Source organism: Schistocerca serialis, chromosome 1 (assembly GCF_023864345.2).
Source record: "Schistocerca serialis cubense isolate TAMUIC-IGC-003099 chromosome 1, iqSchSeri2.2, whole genome shotgun sequence".
Taxonomy (NCBI): Eukaryota; Metazoa; Arthropoda; class Insecta; order Orthoptera; family Acrididae; genus Schistocerca; species Schistocerca serialis.
In genome coordinates this window covers 153,735,521-153,754,866 of record NC_064638.1, presented here as the reverse complement: position 1 = coordinate 153,754,866, position 19,346 = coordinate 153,735,521, and the positions used below count along the sequence as shown (strand labels likewise).

At 44.1% G+C, this 19,346-nt stretch overlaps 1 protein-coding gene across 1 annotated transcript in view; it reads left to right on the top strand.

Annotated features, from left to right (window-relative positions):
• LOC126464587 (heparan-alpha-glucosaminide N-acetyltransferase-like) overlaps positions 1-19,346 on the top strand; it is a 118,186-nt gene that overhangs the window by 89,326 nt on the left and 9,514 nt on the right. The window contains exons 8-10 of the mRNA XM_050096243.1: positions 4,599-4,885; positions 7,791-7,915; positions 10,096-10,279. Coding sequence (XP_049952200.1) covers positions 4,599-4,885; positions 7,791-7,915; positions 10,096-10,279 — 596 coding nt within the window. The remainder of the gene's footprint in view (positions 1-4,598; positions 4,886-7,790; positions 7,916-10,095; positions 10,280-19,346) is intronic.

Sequence of the window (19,346 nt, the reverse complement as noted above, 5' to 3'; positions counted from 1 at the left end):
CCGTCTTTGGGTCGAGGGGGAGTTTCCGTCGCAATGGCGGGAAGGCATTGTCATCCCCGTTTTGAAACCTGGAAAGACCCCTCTGGAGGTGGACAGCTACCGTCCCATTAGCCTCACCAACGTTCTTTGCAAGTTGCTTGAACGGATGGTGAGCCGGCGCTTGCATTGGGTACTGGAGTCTCGGGGCCTTCTGGCTCCGTCTCAGGGTGGGTTCCGTAGAGGCCGCTCCGCCACCGACAATCTGGTGAGCCTGGATTTGGCCATCCGTACTGCTTTTGCCCGCCGTCAGCACCTGGTCGCTGTCTTTTTCGACATGCGGAAGGCGTACGATACGACGTGGCGTCATCACATTCTTTCTACGCTTCATGGATGGGGTCTTCGGGGTCCTCTGCCGATTTTTATCTGCAATTTTCTGTCGTGTCGTACCTTCCGCGTGCAAGTCGCGGCCTCGTATAGTTCCTCCCACGTCCAGGAGAACGGTGTGCCACAGGGCTCTGTTTTAAGTGTCTGCCTGTTTTTAATAGCCATTAACAGGCTTGCTGCGGCCGTGGGAAATTCTGTCTCTGCTTCCCTGTATGCTGACGACTTCTGCCTTTACTACAGCTCTACTGGCATTGCAGCTGTTGAACGTCAGCTACAGGGCGCTATCCGTAAGGCGCAGTCTTGGGCTGTAGCGCATGGGTTTCAGTTTTCGGCAGCCAAGACCTGTGTTATGCATTTCTGCCGGCGCCGAACAGTCCATCCTGAGCCGCGGCTTTATCTTGCCGATGAACTCCTTGCTGTGGTGGAGACCCACAGGTTTTTGGGGGTGGTTTTCGATGCCCGGTTGACTTGGCTGCCTCATATCCGGCAGCTTAAACAGACGTGTTGGCGGCATCTAAACGCTCTGAGATGCTTGAGCCACACTAGCTGGGGCGCCGACCGCTCTACCCTGTTGCGGCTCTACCAGGCGTTAATCCAGTCCCGTCTGGATTATGGGAGCCTGGCTTATGGCTCAGCATCCCCATCTGCGTTACGGGTGCTGGACCCAATTCTCCACAGCGGGATACGCCTTGCCACTGGTGCTTTCCGCACCAGCCCTGTGGACAGCGTACTAGTGGAGGCAGGTGTACCTCCACTGCGGGTACGATGCCAACAATTACTGGCTGCTTATGCTGCCCATGTTTTTAGTTTGCCCGGGCATCCAAATTACCGTGTCCTGTTCCCGCAGTCGGTCGTCCATCTGCCGGACCGTCGGCCCCGGTCGGGTTGTCCGATCGCCGTACGCGTCAAGGAGCTTCTCTGCGGGCTTTGGTTTTTCCCTGTTCCGCCTCCTTTCCAGGTGCCTCTGCGTACACCCCCGTGGTGTGTTCCTCGCCCTTGCCTTCGGCTCGACTTGGCACAGGGCTCGAAGGACTCGGTCCCTCCAGAGGCCTTCCGCCGCCGCTTTTATTCCATCCTTGCCACGTATCAGGGCTCTGGAATTGTTTACACCGACGGTTCGATGGTTGCTGGTCGTGTCGGGTATGCGCTAACTCTAGGGGACCATTCCGAACAACAGTCCTTGGCGGCTGGCTGCAGCGTTTACACTGCTGAGCTAGTCGCCATCTTTCGAGCCCTAGAGTATATCCGCTCCTGCTCAGGTGAGTCCTTCGTGATCTGTAGCGATTCCCTGAGCGGTTTACGAGCTCTCGACCAGTGTTTTCCTCGTTCTCGTCTGGTGATTGCTATCCATGAGTCCCTGCATACTCTTGCGCGTTGCGGCCGCTCTGTGGTCTTTGTGTGGACCCCCGGTCATGTCGGTATCCCGGGCAATGAACATGTTGACCGCCTGGCGAAAGAGGCCACGTGTAAACCATCTCTGGATGTTGGCCTCCCAGAGACTGATTTGCAGGCAGTCCTCCGCCGAAAAGTTTTTGCGCTTTGGGATGCTGAATGGCGCAATCGGATTCCACCCAATAAACTCCGTGCCATTAAGGAGACGACAACTGTGTGGCGGTCATCCCTGCGAGCCAACCGCAGGGACTCCGTCGTCCTTTGTCGGCTCCGCATTGGCCACTCCCGGCTAACACACAGTTATTTACTGCGCCGGGAGGACCCTCCTCTGTGTCGCTGTTGTGCAGCTTTGACAGTGGCCCACATTCTGTTGGCCTGCCCCCTTTTAGCTGTGATCAGGCAGACATTTGCGCTGCCTGATACGCTCCCTGCCCTTTTAACAGACGACTCCACTATGGCTGACTTAGTTTTACGTTTTATTCGGGCAGGGGGGTTTTATCATTTAATCTGAGTGTTTCTGTTTTATTTTATTGTTTTGTGTTGATTCTGGCCTTTGGCCTATGATTTTCAACAGATTTTTTTTTTTTTTTTTAATGTGTTTCTAAGTGGTTGGCTTTTCCTTTTTTATTTCTATGGTCGGCCAACCACCGTCACACTCTGTGTGGTTTTAGTTCGTTTTGTCTTGTCCTTGTCTCAGTTTCTCTTGTTCTGTATCGTCTGTGATCTCTTCTGTTCCTCGTTTTTATTCTCTGTGGGTGTTCTTTGTCTTTGGAAAAAGGGACCGAAGACCATAGCAGTCTGGTCCCTTTACTCCCCCCAAACCAACCAACCAACCAACCCCATGATGTATGATAGGTTGTACAGTCCCTCACCACAAGCAGTGGATAGCCAAATTGTACTAGTGGTATAATATCAGTGCCTGATCTGTATATAGTATATTCTGGTTGGATTCTGAAGTTTGTGCAGCTTGTATGTCTTTGTTGCTGCAGTTAAGTTTAAGAATATTGTAAAGAATATTTTCAAACAATGGAAAATGTAACAAAATTATGAGAAGGAAATCACCATACAGTGGAGATGCTGAGTCGCAGTTAAGCACAGCAAAAAGACTCACAGTTAAAGCTTTTGGCCATTAAGGCCTTCGTCAGTAATACACACACACACACACACACACACACACACACACACACACACACACACAAAAATGACTGCAGTCTCAGGCAACTGAAACCACACTGTGAGCAGCAGCACCAGTGCATGATGGGAGTGGCGACTGGAAAAGGGGGGTAGGGGTGGGGATAGTGTAGTGGGAGTGGCAGACAGTGAAGTGTTGCAGGTTAGACGAATTTTGTTGTTTATGTCTAAATTTGCAGAACGCCATTCTTGGATAACTTATAGCCCACTGCATTTTATAATTTTAACTCCCCACGAGGCTTTATATTTACTCCTGGAGTAAAATTTTATTTTCCTATTGTACACTTTCTTGGCTTTTGGCTTTACAGACAACCATGTTTGTCTTTTATGTTGTTTAAAATAATGATGAAGAACTTATCATCCTTAGTTTTGGTGTATACAAACAACTGTTTTTTTCCAAAGTGTGTATACCTTATTATTAGCTTTTTTTCAATACTATGTGGATGTAAACTTGATTGGAAATTCTACATAACAGTATTGAAGAATATGAATAAAAAATATCAGTTTTAAAATCATCACATAGCAAGATATGAGGGTACTTCAATGTGTAGATCTCTAAACGAATATTATGCAGAGGTCTGCTTTCTTATTTTGCATTCCTTATCTGGACAGGGAAGAGACCAAACTGTGAGGTCATCGCTCTCATTGGATTAGGGTAGGATGGCGAAGGAAGTCAGCCATGCCCTTTCAAAGGAACCATTCCAGCAATTGCCTGGAGCGATTTAGGGAAGTCACGGAAAACCTAAATCAGGATGGCTGGACGCGGGATTGAACCGTCGTCCTCTCGAATGCGAGTCCAGTGTGCTAATCACTGCACCGCCTCACTCATTACTGAACATGGAAAAAGAGTATTTTCATCCAGGAAAATTTTGTTTATTTTTGACCAGGAAATCTGGAGATTTTTTTTTTTTTTTTTTTTTTTTTTGACAATGCTGTGTTAAACTATTTTCTTTTCAGCCATTGATCAAAGTAACACTTGTATGTCAGTATAGATTTAATAAAAAATGATACGTAAATCCTCCTGGATTCCTTATGATGATCTTTAAAAGAAGTTATATATAATAACAAAGATGAGGTGACTTACCGAACAAAAGCGCTGGCAGGCCGATAGACACACAAACAAACACAAACATACACACAAAATTCAAGCTTTCGCAACAAACTGTTGCCTCATCAGGAAAGAGGGAAGGAGAGGGGAAGACGAAAGGAAGTGGGTTTTAAGGGAGAGGGTAAGGAGTCCTTACCCTCTCCCTTAAAACCCACTTCCTTTCGTCTTCCCCTCTCCTTCCCTCTTTCCTGATGAGGCAACAGTTTGTTGCGAAAGCTTGAATTTTGTGTGTATGTTTGTGTTTGTTTGTGTGTCTATCGACCTGCCAGCGCTTTTGTTCGGTAAGTCACCTCATCTTTGTTTTTATATATAATTTTTTCCACGTGGAATGTTTCCTTCCATTATATTGATATCTTTAAAAGAAGTTATTTTCCCAGATGCAGATAACTGATGAAGATATTTTTAATTTCCCTTTCGCCCTGTAACAACCGTTTTATTGGTCCTACATTTTATTAGGTTTCATTTTAGTCTTACAAACTGGTTTCAACAAACAAATTTGCATAATAAACAAATGCATTATAATAATGATGTCTTTCCCTTGTAGGTATGGACGCTACATAGTACTATCAGATATTATAGAATCCTGGTGTCAGTGGCTGGTGGTGATAGCTTTGGCTACGGCCCACGTTGCTATCTCACTAGCTTTACCTGTTCCTGGCTGCCCGCGGGGCTACTTGGGACCTGGTGGATGGCACATGCATGGACAATATGCCAACTGCACTGGTGGAGCTGCCGGTTACATTGATCGCCTCATCCTCACTCCACAGCACATGTACAAGAACCCTACATGCAAGTCCATTTACCACAATGATCAAGTATATGACCCTGAAGGTTAGTACAGCTTGCAGCAATCATATCAACAGAAAAGTGTGATACTTGATGTTTTATGTTGAGCTTCACATTCAGAAGAATGTACACACCTGTATCATGCACATTACGAGTTCTGCAAGTTCATCTGTCAGAGGCTTAGCTTTGTTGATCTGTTTATTAGACTGAGCTGTTTGGAATATCGTTGTGTAGTAGTTGACAATGAACCCCGTTGCTCAATCAGTTTCTGCCTGCGGTGTAGCCGCACGGTCTTAGGTGTCTTGCCATGGTTCGCGCGGCTCCCTCTGTCGGAGGTTCGAGTCCTCCCTCAGGCTTGGATGTGTGTGTTGTCCTTAGTTTAAGTTCGAGTAAGTAGCGTGTAAGGCTGGGGACTGATGACCTCAGCAGTTTGGTCCCATAGAACTTACCCCAAATTTCCAAATTTTAATCAGTTTCTTGTGCTACAGAATTCATCCATCAAATCACACAAATTGTGTGCAGATAGAATTTTATTTTACTTTCAGAATATCTGCCAGTAGTGAAAATTCTGTAACTACTCATAATAATTTTTTCCTCACCAATGAACCACCGATAATGGAAAAAGAGTAAATATATAAAACAGTTTATTTCTTTGTTTGACTTAGCAGGAACATAAGCTATCCAATTCCTCTTATTCTCCTCCTCCTCCTCCTCCTCCTCCGCCTTCTTCTTCCTTTGCTTGGCCCATTTCTTGAGAGGATTGGTGTTGTAGCATGGGCAATGTAAGTGTCAGGTGGTTGACAGATGCCATTACTGATGCCACCATTTCCCCTGGGATGGAATTTGTGTACCCCATCTGTTTGCGTCAAGAATAAATCTTATGTTCAAGTGGGAGGACATTTCCTGGATATCTGCATAGTGTGTGTCTGGCGCTGGACATTGGTAGCAGCCCACTGTTTACCTAGTTGTATGTGGAAACTGCGTAAAAACCACATCCAGGCTGTCTGGCTCCCCAGCCTTCGCCATTAATCCACAAGGCAGATTTGATTCAGGCAGGCTCATATCTCTGTATCGTGGAAGCTCCGTGTTAATGCTTCAGGTTGTCCAGGCTGTTTCATAAGCTACCCACTATCATTACATTAACTGGAAAATATAAATGAAGAAATGAGTAAAAGGGTTGAACTTCTGTGCAAGTAAACATTTTTCTTTGCTTTTCTAGTTATTATTTTTATTTTCTTATGCTGTTCTGATGATTATTTCTCTTACATAACGATATGGTGAAAAGAATACTTTCTACTCACCATGTAGCAGAGATGATGTGTTGCAGATAGGCACAACGAAAAGACTGTCAGAAAGTAAGCTTTCAGTCAACAAGGCCTTCAATGCAAATAGATAGCATACTCACACACTCACATAAACACATCTCAAACACACATGACCACAGTCTCTGTCCACTGAGATTGTCTTATTCCCAAGCTCTTGTTTTTCATCCAGAAAATTTGTCTTTACAATGTACACGCTTCCTTTAATATCAGTTAATTTTATAGTAATTCAGCAGAACTTTACTGTAACTGTTGTCCATAGCATTTGCATCCACTTCCGCTTCCAAGTTCTTGCACTATCTCACACTCTACCATCACTCCTGTTTGTTTTTCTCCTCGTCCTCATCCTCCTCTTCCTCTTCCTCTTCCTCTTCCTCTCCCTTCATTGCCATCACCGTCACCACCACCACCACCAAGACAAGACCCCTACATAATGCATAATAATCCTTGCTCAGTTTGACAGTACAGAATGTGCTTTCTTGATAATTTTGTGTTCTTAGATTGTGTCAATAGCTTTTCATATTTGACAATATTACTCTCTTTAGTAATGCAAAAGAGTAAATGTTATATGAAATTGCTGACTTTGATGTCCACTACAACTTCAACCACCTAAATTTGTGTATTTGAGACTTACCACAGTAGTGCCATGCTAAGAATACTGGACTCGCATGAGAGAGGACGGCTGTTTGGATCCCCTTTTGGCCAACAAGGTTTTCCTAAATCACTTACGGTACACACCATGATGGTTCCTTTGAACAAGACATAGCAGATTACCATTCTTATCCTTTCCCAATCTGAGTTAGTGTTCCACCGTAAATGATACGATTGTCAATAAGACATTAAGCCATAATCTTCCTTCCTAACTGTTTTTTAAATTGTGAAACATGAGTGCCATGTCTGACATGTAATTTCTCCGTAGAGGCTGCTGTGATGGGATCATGTAGAGTGTAATGTCATGTCAATGTGGTTTTGATGGCAATGAGAGAGAGAGAGAGAGAGAGAGAGAGAGAGAGAGAGAGAGAGAGAGAGAGCAGTTGAAGGATGAAACCCAATCATAGTAAAGAGTCTGCTCCTCTCAAATAGCTCTGAGGTGGCTTCCAAATTCAAGAATACAAAACTATCAAGAAAGCACATTCTGCTTTCCAGAAATTTATTAAATGATTATTCCATTTTCCACCTTGGCTGTATTGTGTTACAGTTGTTTATTTCACATGATCAGCTGATTTCAGTGATGTGCCATTTTCAAGTGTTGTAGAGGTATTGTAGAGGGCTTTGATAATGAATTCAGTGATGCATAGGATGCTGATTGGAAACGTCACATTGCTATCCATCCTCCTGAAGTTAAGAATGTTCTTGTAATAAAATTGCTGTGTCCATAAGAATTCAAATGGCCTACCACTGAGTGAAGCACCATTGCTGCAGTGTGTTTGTCTTGACTGCAGTCAGTTGTGTTCAGTAATACTGAAATTAATTATTTACATTTCTGCAAAGTAACGTTCCACCAACAGATGAAACATACTGATGTTCACAATCCATGGTGATGTGGAGTGAAGATAGACTGTTACTAATTACTAATAATTATGTGTGCAGGTTGCTGTCATTCCACAATTTTATTTTTGTCTTTGCAGGTATACTTGGAACCTTGACATCAATTCTGATGGTGTACCTAGGAGTTCATGCTGGTAGAATCCTGCAGTGTTATAACTACACCTTTATGAGAATCTCCCGCTGGTTGTCATGGGGAGTGGTTACTGTGAGTCCACAAAGTCTATCGTAAAAATAATATTCTGTCCATCCATCTAACTGTCTATCAGGTTATCATTTATATATCTGTCTGTTGTTCAAAGTTGGTTTAATAGCACAGTGTAGGCCGGTGGCCATTAGTCTGTGAGTTGGCAACAGTGAATTCAGATGCGTCTGACACAGTAACAGTTGCGGAAGAAACAGTGGTTATTATCTGTTTCTAGGTACGCAGACTATCTTTGCGAGGGAAAAGAAAAGAATGTAAGGAAGAATTATGACAATATTATGAAAAGAATAGATTGCTATGTACCATAGAGTGGGGACATTGAGTCACAGACAAGCACAACAAAAAGACTGCTAAACAAGTAAGCTTTTGGCCAAAAGGCATGCTTCTAAACCACACACACACACACACACACACACACACACACACACACACACACATGCAAGGACAACTCGCACAAACATGACCATTGTCTCTGGCTGCCAAGGCTGGACTGTGAGCAACTGTGTGTAACAGGAGAAGCAGTCTGGTTGGTGTGGGTAAGGAGGAGGCTGGGATTGGGAATGGGAGACCTGGTGGTGACAGGGTAGGGCAGTTAGACAGATATCAGGGAGGGGGAGGGGTAAGAGGAGTGAAAAAGGAGAGAAATAAAAAGACTGTGGATGTGTTGTTGGAATAGGTTGTGTTGGAGTGGGAGCAAGGAAGGGGTTAGTTCAGTAAACGACAGTCACTAGTGGTCAGCTACTGGGTGTTCCAGCTGTCTCTTGGCCACAGTTTGTCAGTGACCACTTGTGCAGGCAAACAGCTTGTGGGTTGTCATGCCCATGTAGATAAGCGCAGTGGCTGCAGCTTAGCTTGTAGATCACATGACTAGTTTCACAGATAGCCCTGCCTTTGATGGAATAGGTGGTGCTTGTGCCTGGACTGGAGAAGGTGGTGATGGGAGGATGTATGGGACAGGTCTTGCCTGCAGCACTATTACAGGGATATGGGCCATGAGCCAAGGGATTGAGAGCAGGGTTGGAGGAGGGATGGACAGGAACATTGTGTAGGTTCGGTGGGCAGGGGAATACCACTGTGAGAGAGGTGCAAAGGATAGTGGGCAGGATATTCATCATTTCAGGGCACAGTGAGATGTAATACCCTACCCACTAACCTTCCCACCCCTCCCACTGCCCACTGAACCTACATAATTTTGCTGTCCATCCCTACTCTACCCCTGCTTCCATCCCCTTGCATCATGGCTCATGTCCATGTAGTGGAGCTAGATGCAAGTTCTGTCCCATACACCCTCCCACCACCACTTACTCCAGTCCAATCACAAGCATCACCTATCCCTTCAAAGGTAGGGCTACCTGTGAAATGATCTACAAGCTAAGGAACAACCACTCTACTGCATTTTATGGGGCATGACAACCAACAAGCTGTCTGCCTGCATGAATGGTCACTTGCACGCTGTGGCCAGGATACAGCTAGACAATCCAGTTGCTGAGCATGCTACCCAACATGGAGTTCTTCACTTCAGTGACTGTTCACAGCCTGTTCCATATGGATCCTTTTGACCAATAAGAGCTTTTCTGAATTGGACAGATGGGAACTATGTTCCCATAACCCTCCTGGACTCAACCTTCATTAGTGACTAGCCTTCGCCCACCTATCCCCTTCTGCACTCCTACTCCAGCATTACACAGCCTTCTATCCCACCAATACTCCACAGTCTTATTACTTCTCTCCTTCTCTGCTCCACTCGCCTGTCTGCAGTTCCTTGCAGTCCAGCACTTGTGGCCAGTGACAGTGGTCATGTATATTTGAATTGTCCTTTAATGTGTGTGTGTGTGTGTGTGTGTGTGTGTGTGTGTGTGTGTGTTTAGAACAAGGTATTTTGGACCAAAAGCTTACTTTTTTAGCAACCTTCTTTTGTACCTGTCTGCAACTCAACATCTCCATGTGGTGAGTAGCAATCTGTCCTTTTCATAATATTGTCATTATTCCATCCCGGATTTTCTAAGGAAGAATTATGTATTAATTAAATCACAGCAACGTTAATTATACACTTCATTTTGATATTAAATTTGCATAGTGAATTATAGGCTAAGAGTTAACTAATAACACCTGTTAGATTCATTTATCTTGTGTATTTTATCAATTATTCATGAAAATAATGTTCCATTGAAAAAATTACACAGGGCATATTAGCTGGAATCCTCTGTCATTTCTCGAAAGAAGATGGAATCATCCCGGTCAATAAGAATCTCTGGTCCCTGTCATATGTGCTGGCAACTGCAAGCATGGCTTTCCTTCTGCTTAGCATATTGTACTTTGTGGCAGACTGTCATCGCTGGTGGAGTGGAGCTCCATTCCTGTATGCAGGTAAATTAATACTCATTTAAAGATATATACTTGCTGAAAATATTTTGAGTACCATACGATTTAAAACTGCTGTGTCTGTCAGCGCATATACTGGATACATTCAAATAATCTGTGCACAATAATTTGAGGTGAGAGCGAGACGAGGGTGGGGGCAGGAAGTGTGTCAGCCACCACATATACCGTACATTCAAATAATCTGTGCACCGTCATTTGAAAGGGGGTGGGGGGGGGGGGGGAGAGGACAAATTGTCTTTGTGCGTATGTGAGTGAGTGGTGGTGGTGGGGAAGGGGGGGGGGTGTTGTGTGCATGCATGTGTCGTCCATTGCCCAAATTGCTGTTTAAGTGCAGGTTTGAATGGCTGATACACACACACACACACACACACACATACCTAGTGGTTGTAGGATGGTTGTTAGACCTCCAGTGATAATACCCAAGGCAGCTTTCCCTTGTTATAACTTGTCTCGCACTTCCTCAATTGTACGTCCATGGAAGCAGTCAAGCACTGACATGTTACATAAATTCGGTAACGCACCAATGTAACATTGCCAAACATGTGTCACCCAGTCAACAAGGTCATTCCATCCATCCTTTCGGATTTGCTCTCGCCAATATGACTTTTTTAAGTGATGTTTTCAGAATAGTATTCCTTTTAAATATCACATAAAGTGGTAGCTTTTGTGCATTGCCAGTTACACACACCACTGTACACCTTTGCTTCTTATTGCTGCCAGTTCATATCAGGAGGCTGGATTCTCCTTTTGATCCGTGTTACCAGCATCCATATTGTCGCATCTCATCTTCATAACCGCAGAGCCATTTTTTGAGGTCCATATGCTTGGCCACAAAATGCATGTTGATTACCGTTTGTTTCTCTTGGAGCTGTGGGCCTCCACTCCCGCCACCCTCCCCCCTCCCTCCCTGCCCCCTCCCCCCTTCCTGGTAAATACAACTTTCGCTCACATTTTACTTTCTTCTCACTGCATGGGTTCCAAGGTTCTGTGTTTCTTCAATAATTTTAAGTTTTTCTTTAGCTGTAGATGAGTGTTAACGAGGTCTTGTAGTCATTATTAAGAAGGTAACTTCTAACAAATTTATTTCTAATTTGCTACTGATGCATCACAGGCCAAACAATGCTGTAATATAAAGAGATATATTGTTGGAGGTGGAGCGGTTCCAACATTATTGCAGTTAATCCGCACACCACACTTTTTCATCCTTAAACCCAGGACAGATACGTGCGGATTATTCAGTTATATATGATGTATCACCAAGAGTTACTAATAAGTAGTCTATATTAGTAATGGAACAAAGCACTTATTGTGTAGAATGAGGCAATGTTAGTGCTGTGCCTTATTTTCTCAATCTGCCAGGCATTTCTCACATATAGCTCAATCAGAATCCATTTGGTGTAAAGCAGTTCCAAAACATGTAATTAGAAAAGTTATGAAAGTGAAGATAGACATGTCAGGAAAAGTTACTGAGCTGTAAATTCCCTTCCATAGCAGCAAAATGATACACTTGCTCTTAGATGACACATATTTTTATTATGTGCATAGCATGCTTTCTGTGTTGGTCAAGACAAGAATGCTATTGCTTGTTGATCACATTTTCTGACAAAAAGCTGTCAGGAAGTCTGCAACAGTCATAGGTGGCATCTCATGAACTCAGTTCCTCTGTCTCACACGTCTGTAGGATTCAGATCCTGAGTCGTAACTGGGCTCTTCATCTTATCCACCAATCATTTCAGTATGGACAGGCATTATATGAATGTTTCTCTAATAAACACATTTCCTCATCTCTATGCATTTGGGCACTGGCAGTATTCCTCCAACCATAAAAATAAATGTGAATTTATGTACTCTCATTCGTTAGTACTCCAGCTCAACTGAACTAATCTCTTTCCATTATGTTCATATCATTTTAGCTTTTGGTGATGATATGCAAAAAACTTTCTGCAAATTAAAGTGAAATCCTATTTGTGAGGAGTGCAGTTGTCCAGTAATTCATCATGTACTTTTGAAGTTGATCGCTCCGTAATGAACTGGAACATTTCTACATTGCCAAAGGATAGCAATGAAGCTGAGCTGGGTCACCAGCCTTCTGTAAACATTTTTCTGCGTGCTTCAGCGATTATTGCATGGTGAACACTGGAATGTTGTGTGTCATAGAAAATGAGAATTGTGGCTAAACTGCCCATACTATAAGAATGGTTTATTTAAAAAACTTCATCCTAAATGTGTGCTATGTTCTGGTGAAGTGGACAGCAGATGAGGCAAAACTTTCATTAATGGGCAACTAGTAGGCACTGTTCTATTGGTTGTGTTGAGATAAGTGGGGCTGTATCTGAATCAACATTTGTGTCCCTAGCTTTCCAGCATAGCTTTCAATTCCTCAAATAATTCCTATCCAGTAGTGTGTCTGTACTACCTGGGAGTTATAAAACCTACTCCACTAAGAGATTTCACAACATGTAGTTCATGCCCAACTCAGTCTGTCTCTTTTTCCACTTCATTATGCTCAGAAGACATGGAGTAAGGAATATTTCTTTACCTACCTGTCATCTTTCCTGCACATATGTGGCAACTCTGTAGATTTTTTATTCCTCAAAATTATAATTTTCAGTGGAGCAAGCTGTTACTGATGTGGCATACCAAATACATTTTGTCACTTGCCATGGTTTCTTTTGCTGCGTGCAGTTCATGTACAACTCAGGTGGAGTCAACAGTCCTTTTCACACAGTATAGTTTCCACTGGGTAGGGCAAATTGCCAGCTTTTCAATAGTCCACAGCATGAAATGGATGTTTTAACAGGGCTATGGCAGGTGGACAGAAAACGACTAGTATCATCCAAAGTCTGTATGTATCTGTGCTTTGCCACTTCAGAGATCTGCTGCAGTATAGCATAACTGCCTTGTCTGTCTGTATTGGCATTCGTCAGATAGTAGCGTGGTGATTTAATGTGGAATTATTTTGGTGTGGCAATGAGTTCAACTGTTGTAACTTCATCTGTTACTATTAATGCCCGTACAGCCTTCGTGGCTGTCAATCAGTATGTAGACAGGAAAAATCTCTTCAGCAAAGAGATCCCACTCAAATGGGACATTCACTATGACTATACTCACAACTTGATAGGTTAGCAAAAATATCTTCTACATCTACATCCCACATTTATACTCCGCAAGCCGCCCAACGGTGTGTGGCGGAGGGCACTTTACGTGCCACTGTCATTACCTCCCTTTCCTGTTCCAGTTGCGTATGGTTCGTGGGAAGAAAGACTGTATGAAAGCCTCCGTGCGCGCTCAAATCTCTCTAATTTTACATTCGTGATCTCCTCGGGAGGTATAAGTAGGGGGAAGCAATATATTCGATACCTCACCCAGAAATGCACCATCTTGAAACCTGGCGAGCAAGCTACACCGCGATGCAGAGCGCCTCTCTTGCAGAGTCTGCCACTTGAGTTTGCTAAACATCTCCGTAACGCTAAAACGGTTACCAAATAACCCTGTGACGAAACGCGCCGCTCTTCTTTGGATCTTCTCTATCTCCTCCGTCAACCCGATCTGGTATGGATCCCGCACTGATGAGTAATACTCAAGTATAGGTCGAACGAGTGTTTTGTAAGCCACCTCCTTTGTTGATGGACTATATTTTCTAAGGACTCTCCCAATAAATCTCAACCTGTTACCCGCCTTACCAACAATTAATTTTATATGATCATTCCACTTCAAATCGTTCCGTCCGCATACTCCCAGATATTTTACAGAAGTAACTGCTACCAGTGTTTATTCCGCTATCATATAATCATACAATAAAGGATCCTTCATTCTATGTATTCGCAATACATTACATTTGTTTATGTTAAGGGTCAGTTGCCACTCCCTGCACCAAGTGCCTATCCGCTGCAGATCTTCCTGCATTTCGCTACAATTTTCTAATGCTGCAACTTCTCTGTATACTACAGCATCATTCGCGAAAAGCCGCATGGGACTTCCGACACTATCTACTAGGTCATTTATATATATTGTGAAAAGCAATGGTCCCATAACACTCCCCTGTGGCACACCAGAGGTTACTTTAACGTCTGTAGACGTCTCTCCATTGATAACAACATGCTGTGTTCTGTTTGCTAAAAACTCTTCAATCCAGCCACACAGCTGGTCTGATATTCCGTAGGCTCTTACTTTGTTTATCAGGCGACAGTGCGGAACTGTATCGAATGCCTTCCGGAAGTCAAGAAAAATAGCATCTACCTGGGAGCCTGTATCTAATATTTTCTGGGTCTCATGAACAAATAAAGTGAGTTGGATCTCACACGATCGCTGTTTCCGGAATCCATGTTGATTCCTACAGAGTAGATTCTGGGTTTCCAAAAACGACATGATACGCGAGCAAAAAACATGTTCTAAAATTCTACAAGAGATCGACGTAAGAGATATAGGTCTATAGTTTTGCGCATCTGCTCGACGACCCTTCTTGAAGACTGGGACTACCTGTGCTCTTTTCCAATCATTTGGAACCTTCCATTCCTCTAGAGACTTGCGGTACACGGCTGTTAAAAGGGGGGCAAGTTCTTTCGTGTACTCTGTGTAGAATCAAATTGGTATCCCGTCAGGTCCAGTGGACTTTCCTCTGTTGAGTGATTCCAATTGCTTTTCTATTCCTTGGACACTTATCTCGATGTCAGCCATTTTTTCGTTTGTGCGAGGATTTAGAGAAGGAACTGCAGTGCGGTCTTCCTCTGTGAAACAGCTTTGGAAAAAAGGTGTTTAGTATTTGGGCTTTATGTGTGTCATCCTCTGTTTCAATACCATCATCATCCCGGAGTGCCCGGATATGCTGTTTCGAACCACTTACTGATTTAACGTAAGACCAGAACTTCCTAGGATTTTCTGTCAAGTCGGTACATAGAATTTTACTTTCTAATTCACTGAACGCTTCACGCATAGCCCTCCTTACACTAACTTTGACATCGTTCAGCTTCTGTTTGTCTGAGAGGTTTTGGCTGCGTTTAAACTTGGAGTGAAGCTCTCTTTGCTTTCGCGGTAGTTTCCTAACTTTGTTGTTGAACCACGGTGGATTTTTCCCGTCCCTCACAGTTTTATTCGGCACGTACCTGTGTAAAACACATTTTACGATTGCCTTGAACTTTTTCCATAAACACTCAACATTGTCAGTGTTGGAACAGAAATTTTCATTGTGATCTGTTAGGTAGTCTGAAATCTGCCTTCTATTACTCTTGCTAAACAGATAAACCTTCCTCCCTTCTTTTATATTCCTATTAACTTCCATATTCAGGGATGCTGCAACGGCCTTATGATCACTGATTCCCTGTTCTGCACTTACAGAGTCGAAAAGTTTGGATCTGTTTGTTATCAGTAGGTCCAAGATGTTATCTCCACGAGTCGGTTCTCTGTTTAATTGCTCGAGGTAATTTTCAGATAGTGCACTCAGTATAATATCACTCGATGCTTTGTCCCTACCACCCGTCCTAAACATCTGAGTGTCCCAGTCTGTATCTGGCAAATTGAAATCTCCACCTAAGACTATAACATGCTGAGAAAATTTATGTGAAATGTATTCCAAATTTTCTCTCAGTTGTTCTGCTACTAATGCTGCTGAGTCGGGAGGTCAGTAAAAGGAGCCAATTATTAACCTAGCTCGGTTGTTGAGTGTAACCTCCACCCATAATAATTCATAGGAACTATCCACTTCTACTTCACTACAGGATAATAAATCTTAATAAGGGATGATATTTAGTAACAAAAGTAATGACTAAGAAATACTTTGTAACAGGCCCGTAGGTTTTGACAGTACTGAATAACCCAGTACAATATTTAGTTGTTGTTTGTAAAGCTGTAAACACAACACAGTTTCATAAAATGTCTTTTTGATTATTAAAAGAATAGAGGAATCATTTGAAAAAGTGTTTTTCTTCTTTTTATATGAAAAAATCCTGAAATCAGTGAAGCATCGGTGTATTGGGACACTTACTAACAGATGCAGATATCAACAGTCATGCATGCAAATACTGCATGCAAAAGTACGAAGACAGACATGGATCATCAATGAACTCTCAACTGTAGCTATGATGTGTTGTGCACAGCCCTGAAGCACACGACATCAAAGAATTACAGAATGAAAATTGGGAGCTCATTATATGACAACATATAAATCACCATCTCAGTCTAAACCCATAATGGCGTATACCATGCGCTTGATGTGTGGCTTATGTTTCTCATCCCATGCAGTCTTCAAAGTGTTAGCACTATGAACATATGGCCAAAGTGTAGAAGAGAGAAACTATATGTAGCAAGTATGACAAGCCACACGAGGCAAGAATGTTGCTTGCTGCGCCAAACAAATATGTAAATTGTTTTAACAACATGTAAATTGTTTTAACTATCAGCTTGTGTTAATCAGATACTGTAAGGGATTCATCAAAGCTAAAAAAAATGTAATGGTTTCAAAATAAATACCTATTTCTGAAGCCTATAAAATTTATCAGGCTCAAAAATCACCAGTTTGCTGCAACTAGTGACATGTCACCATATCATGACCAAAGCATCACATGATGTTGCAGTACATTGCCAGAAATGCTGAAGAAGTCATCTTCGACCTTTCTTCATATATGAAGCAGGACAGTTTTTTTTTATCTCAGGGAAGAGAGTCATTTTAATTTCCATTCTAAATGTTATAACTTCAAGTTGAACAAATATATTTCAAGGAAGACGCAATACATGAAAGTCGCAGATCAAGTGAACAGAGTAAGACGTGTGTACACTTTAACAGTCAAATCATAACTGAGTCCAAGTCTAGCGGCCGTTGGCTGGCTGGCCACTTAGGTGGCGCTGCTGCTGCATGGCTGGCAGACAGCGCCGCATGTAGAGGACGCGCGTAACTGTGCAGCGGCACTTTGAAAGATCGGCGAGTCACAACACTTTTCCCTTCTTTTGAAGTTTTTGCACAGGTCTTGATGGAGGTGACCTGTAGATTTCTAACGTCCATAGGTGTTGTTTGACTGGCCGTAAAGTCTCGAGGAGGAGGCTTCACGTACGAACAGAAGTGTCTCCGATGATAACGGCTCGAGATGACAGGAGACGCGGGGGTTGAGTCTGCTGGGGCCCCATGCACCCATCTGCCCATTGCAGCAAGTCCGGTTGTTATAACAGGAGACATGTGCGATGTGTCCGCACCTGTAGGAGAAGGAGGCGAGTAGAGTTGCTCGGACAGATGATGGTCATCTGGTTCCTGCATGGGCACGTCTCCTGGTGGCGTCAGTTCTTGCGCGCGCACCGATATGATGGTGAGAGGACTGCGTTGTGAGTAATGAGAGATTCCAGTATACCGACCGTCAGGTAGAGCCGAAGGTGGTGCAGCGGCATCCGTAACAGGTGTTGCTGGCACACGAGGCCGAAGCTGGTCCGAATAATGCACTGCAACACCCGTGTCCGTCTGGATTTCATACAGGCGTTGGCCATGGTAACGTAAGATATGGCCAGGACTCCATTTTGGCCGCCTGCCATATCCCCGTACCCATACAAGGTCGTCGGTGGTGAATAAGCCAAGCGAAGACCCGCAGCAGTGAGGTGGAAGGCCGCAGAAGATGAAGTAGCGTGCGGGGCTATCGGCCATGTAAGAGCTCAGCCGTGCTGTGGTCGCCCACAGGGGTGAAACGGTAAGAAGCCAGAAATTGGAGAAGCGCATCATCATCAGCAGAAAAAGTCAGTAGTTTCCTCATCTGAGCCTTAAATGTGCGGACCAATCGTTCAGCCTCACCATTTGACTGGATGGAACGGAGGGGCGTGACATGCATGACGCCGTGACGGGCACAAAAATCCGCAAAATCAGAAGAGGCAAATTGCGGACCATTATCAGTAACAAGAGTAGAGGGAAGGCCTTCCAAAGAGAAAATGCGAGCTAGAGCATTGGTGGTTGCCGTGGTGGTAGGCGACATGCAATGGACAATGAAAGGAAAGTTAGAGTAGACGTCAATAACAAGAAGCCAATAAGTACCTAAAAAAGGTCCTGCGAAGTCAGCATGAATATGCTCCCAGGGCTTCTCAGGCAAAGGCCACGGTGACAAAGATGACTTCAGGGCGGCGGCCTGTCATGCACAAGGGCCGCAGGCAGCGACCATGTGTGCAATTTCAGAGTCGATGCCGAGCCAGTACACATGACGGCGCGCCAGAGATTTTGTGCGAGACACACCCCAGTGCCCTTGGTGAAGGAGGCGCAAGACCGAAGCACGCAAAGACATAGGTACCACAACACACAGGAAGATAACACCATCCTTAGCCGTGAGGCGGTAGCACAAAGCGTAGTAGTTCGCAATGGATTAGAAGTCTTAGTGGACGGATGATCTGGCCAACCCTTCTGAATACAGCGTAAAAACCGGGAGAGGGTAGGGTCAGAACCCGTAGCAGCCGCCAGCCGATCCGTGGTGATGGGGAACGTGTCCACAACCCGCTGCTCGGAAACATTCAGGTGGAAACTTAAAAGTTCGTCCCTACCAAATGCCAGATCAGGACTCATGGGAAGGCGAGACAGTTCATCAGCATTCGCATGTTGAGCCGTCGGCCGGAAATGAATCTCATAGTTGAAACGAGACAAGTAAACAGCCCAACTTTGGAGGCAGTGTGCAGCCTTGTTGGGAAGTGACGTTGATGGATGAAACAAGGAAACAAGTGGTTTGTGATCCATAACAAGATGAAATTTGGATCCATAGAGAAAAACACCAAACTTATGAAGAGCATAAATAATGGCCAAAGCTTCTTTTTCAACTTGAGAATACTTTTGTTGGGCATCTGTGAGCGTTTTGGAGGCATAAGCAATGGGTTGTTCAGAACCGTCAGAAAAACGGTGCGCAAGGACTGCACCGACCCTGTATTGAGAGGCGTCCGTGGCAAGAACAAGATGTTGGCCAGGTTGATAAGTAGCCAGGCACGGGGCCTGTTTTAGCATAGTCTTCAATTTCTGGAAAGCAGCATCGCTTGACACGGACCAGTGAAAACGCATGTTTTTATGCAACAGGTGATGCAACGACTGAGCCACCGAAGCAGCAGA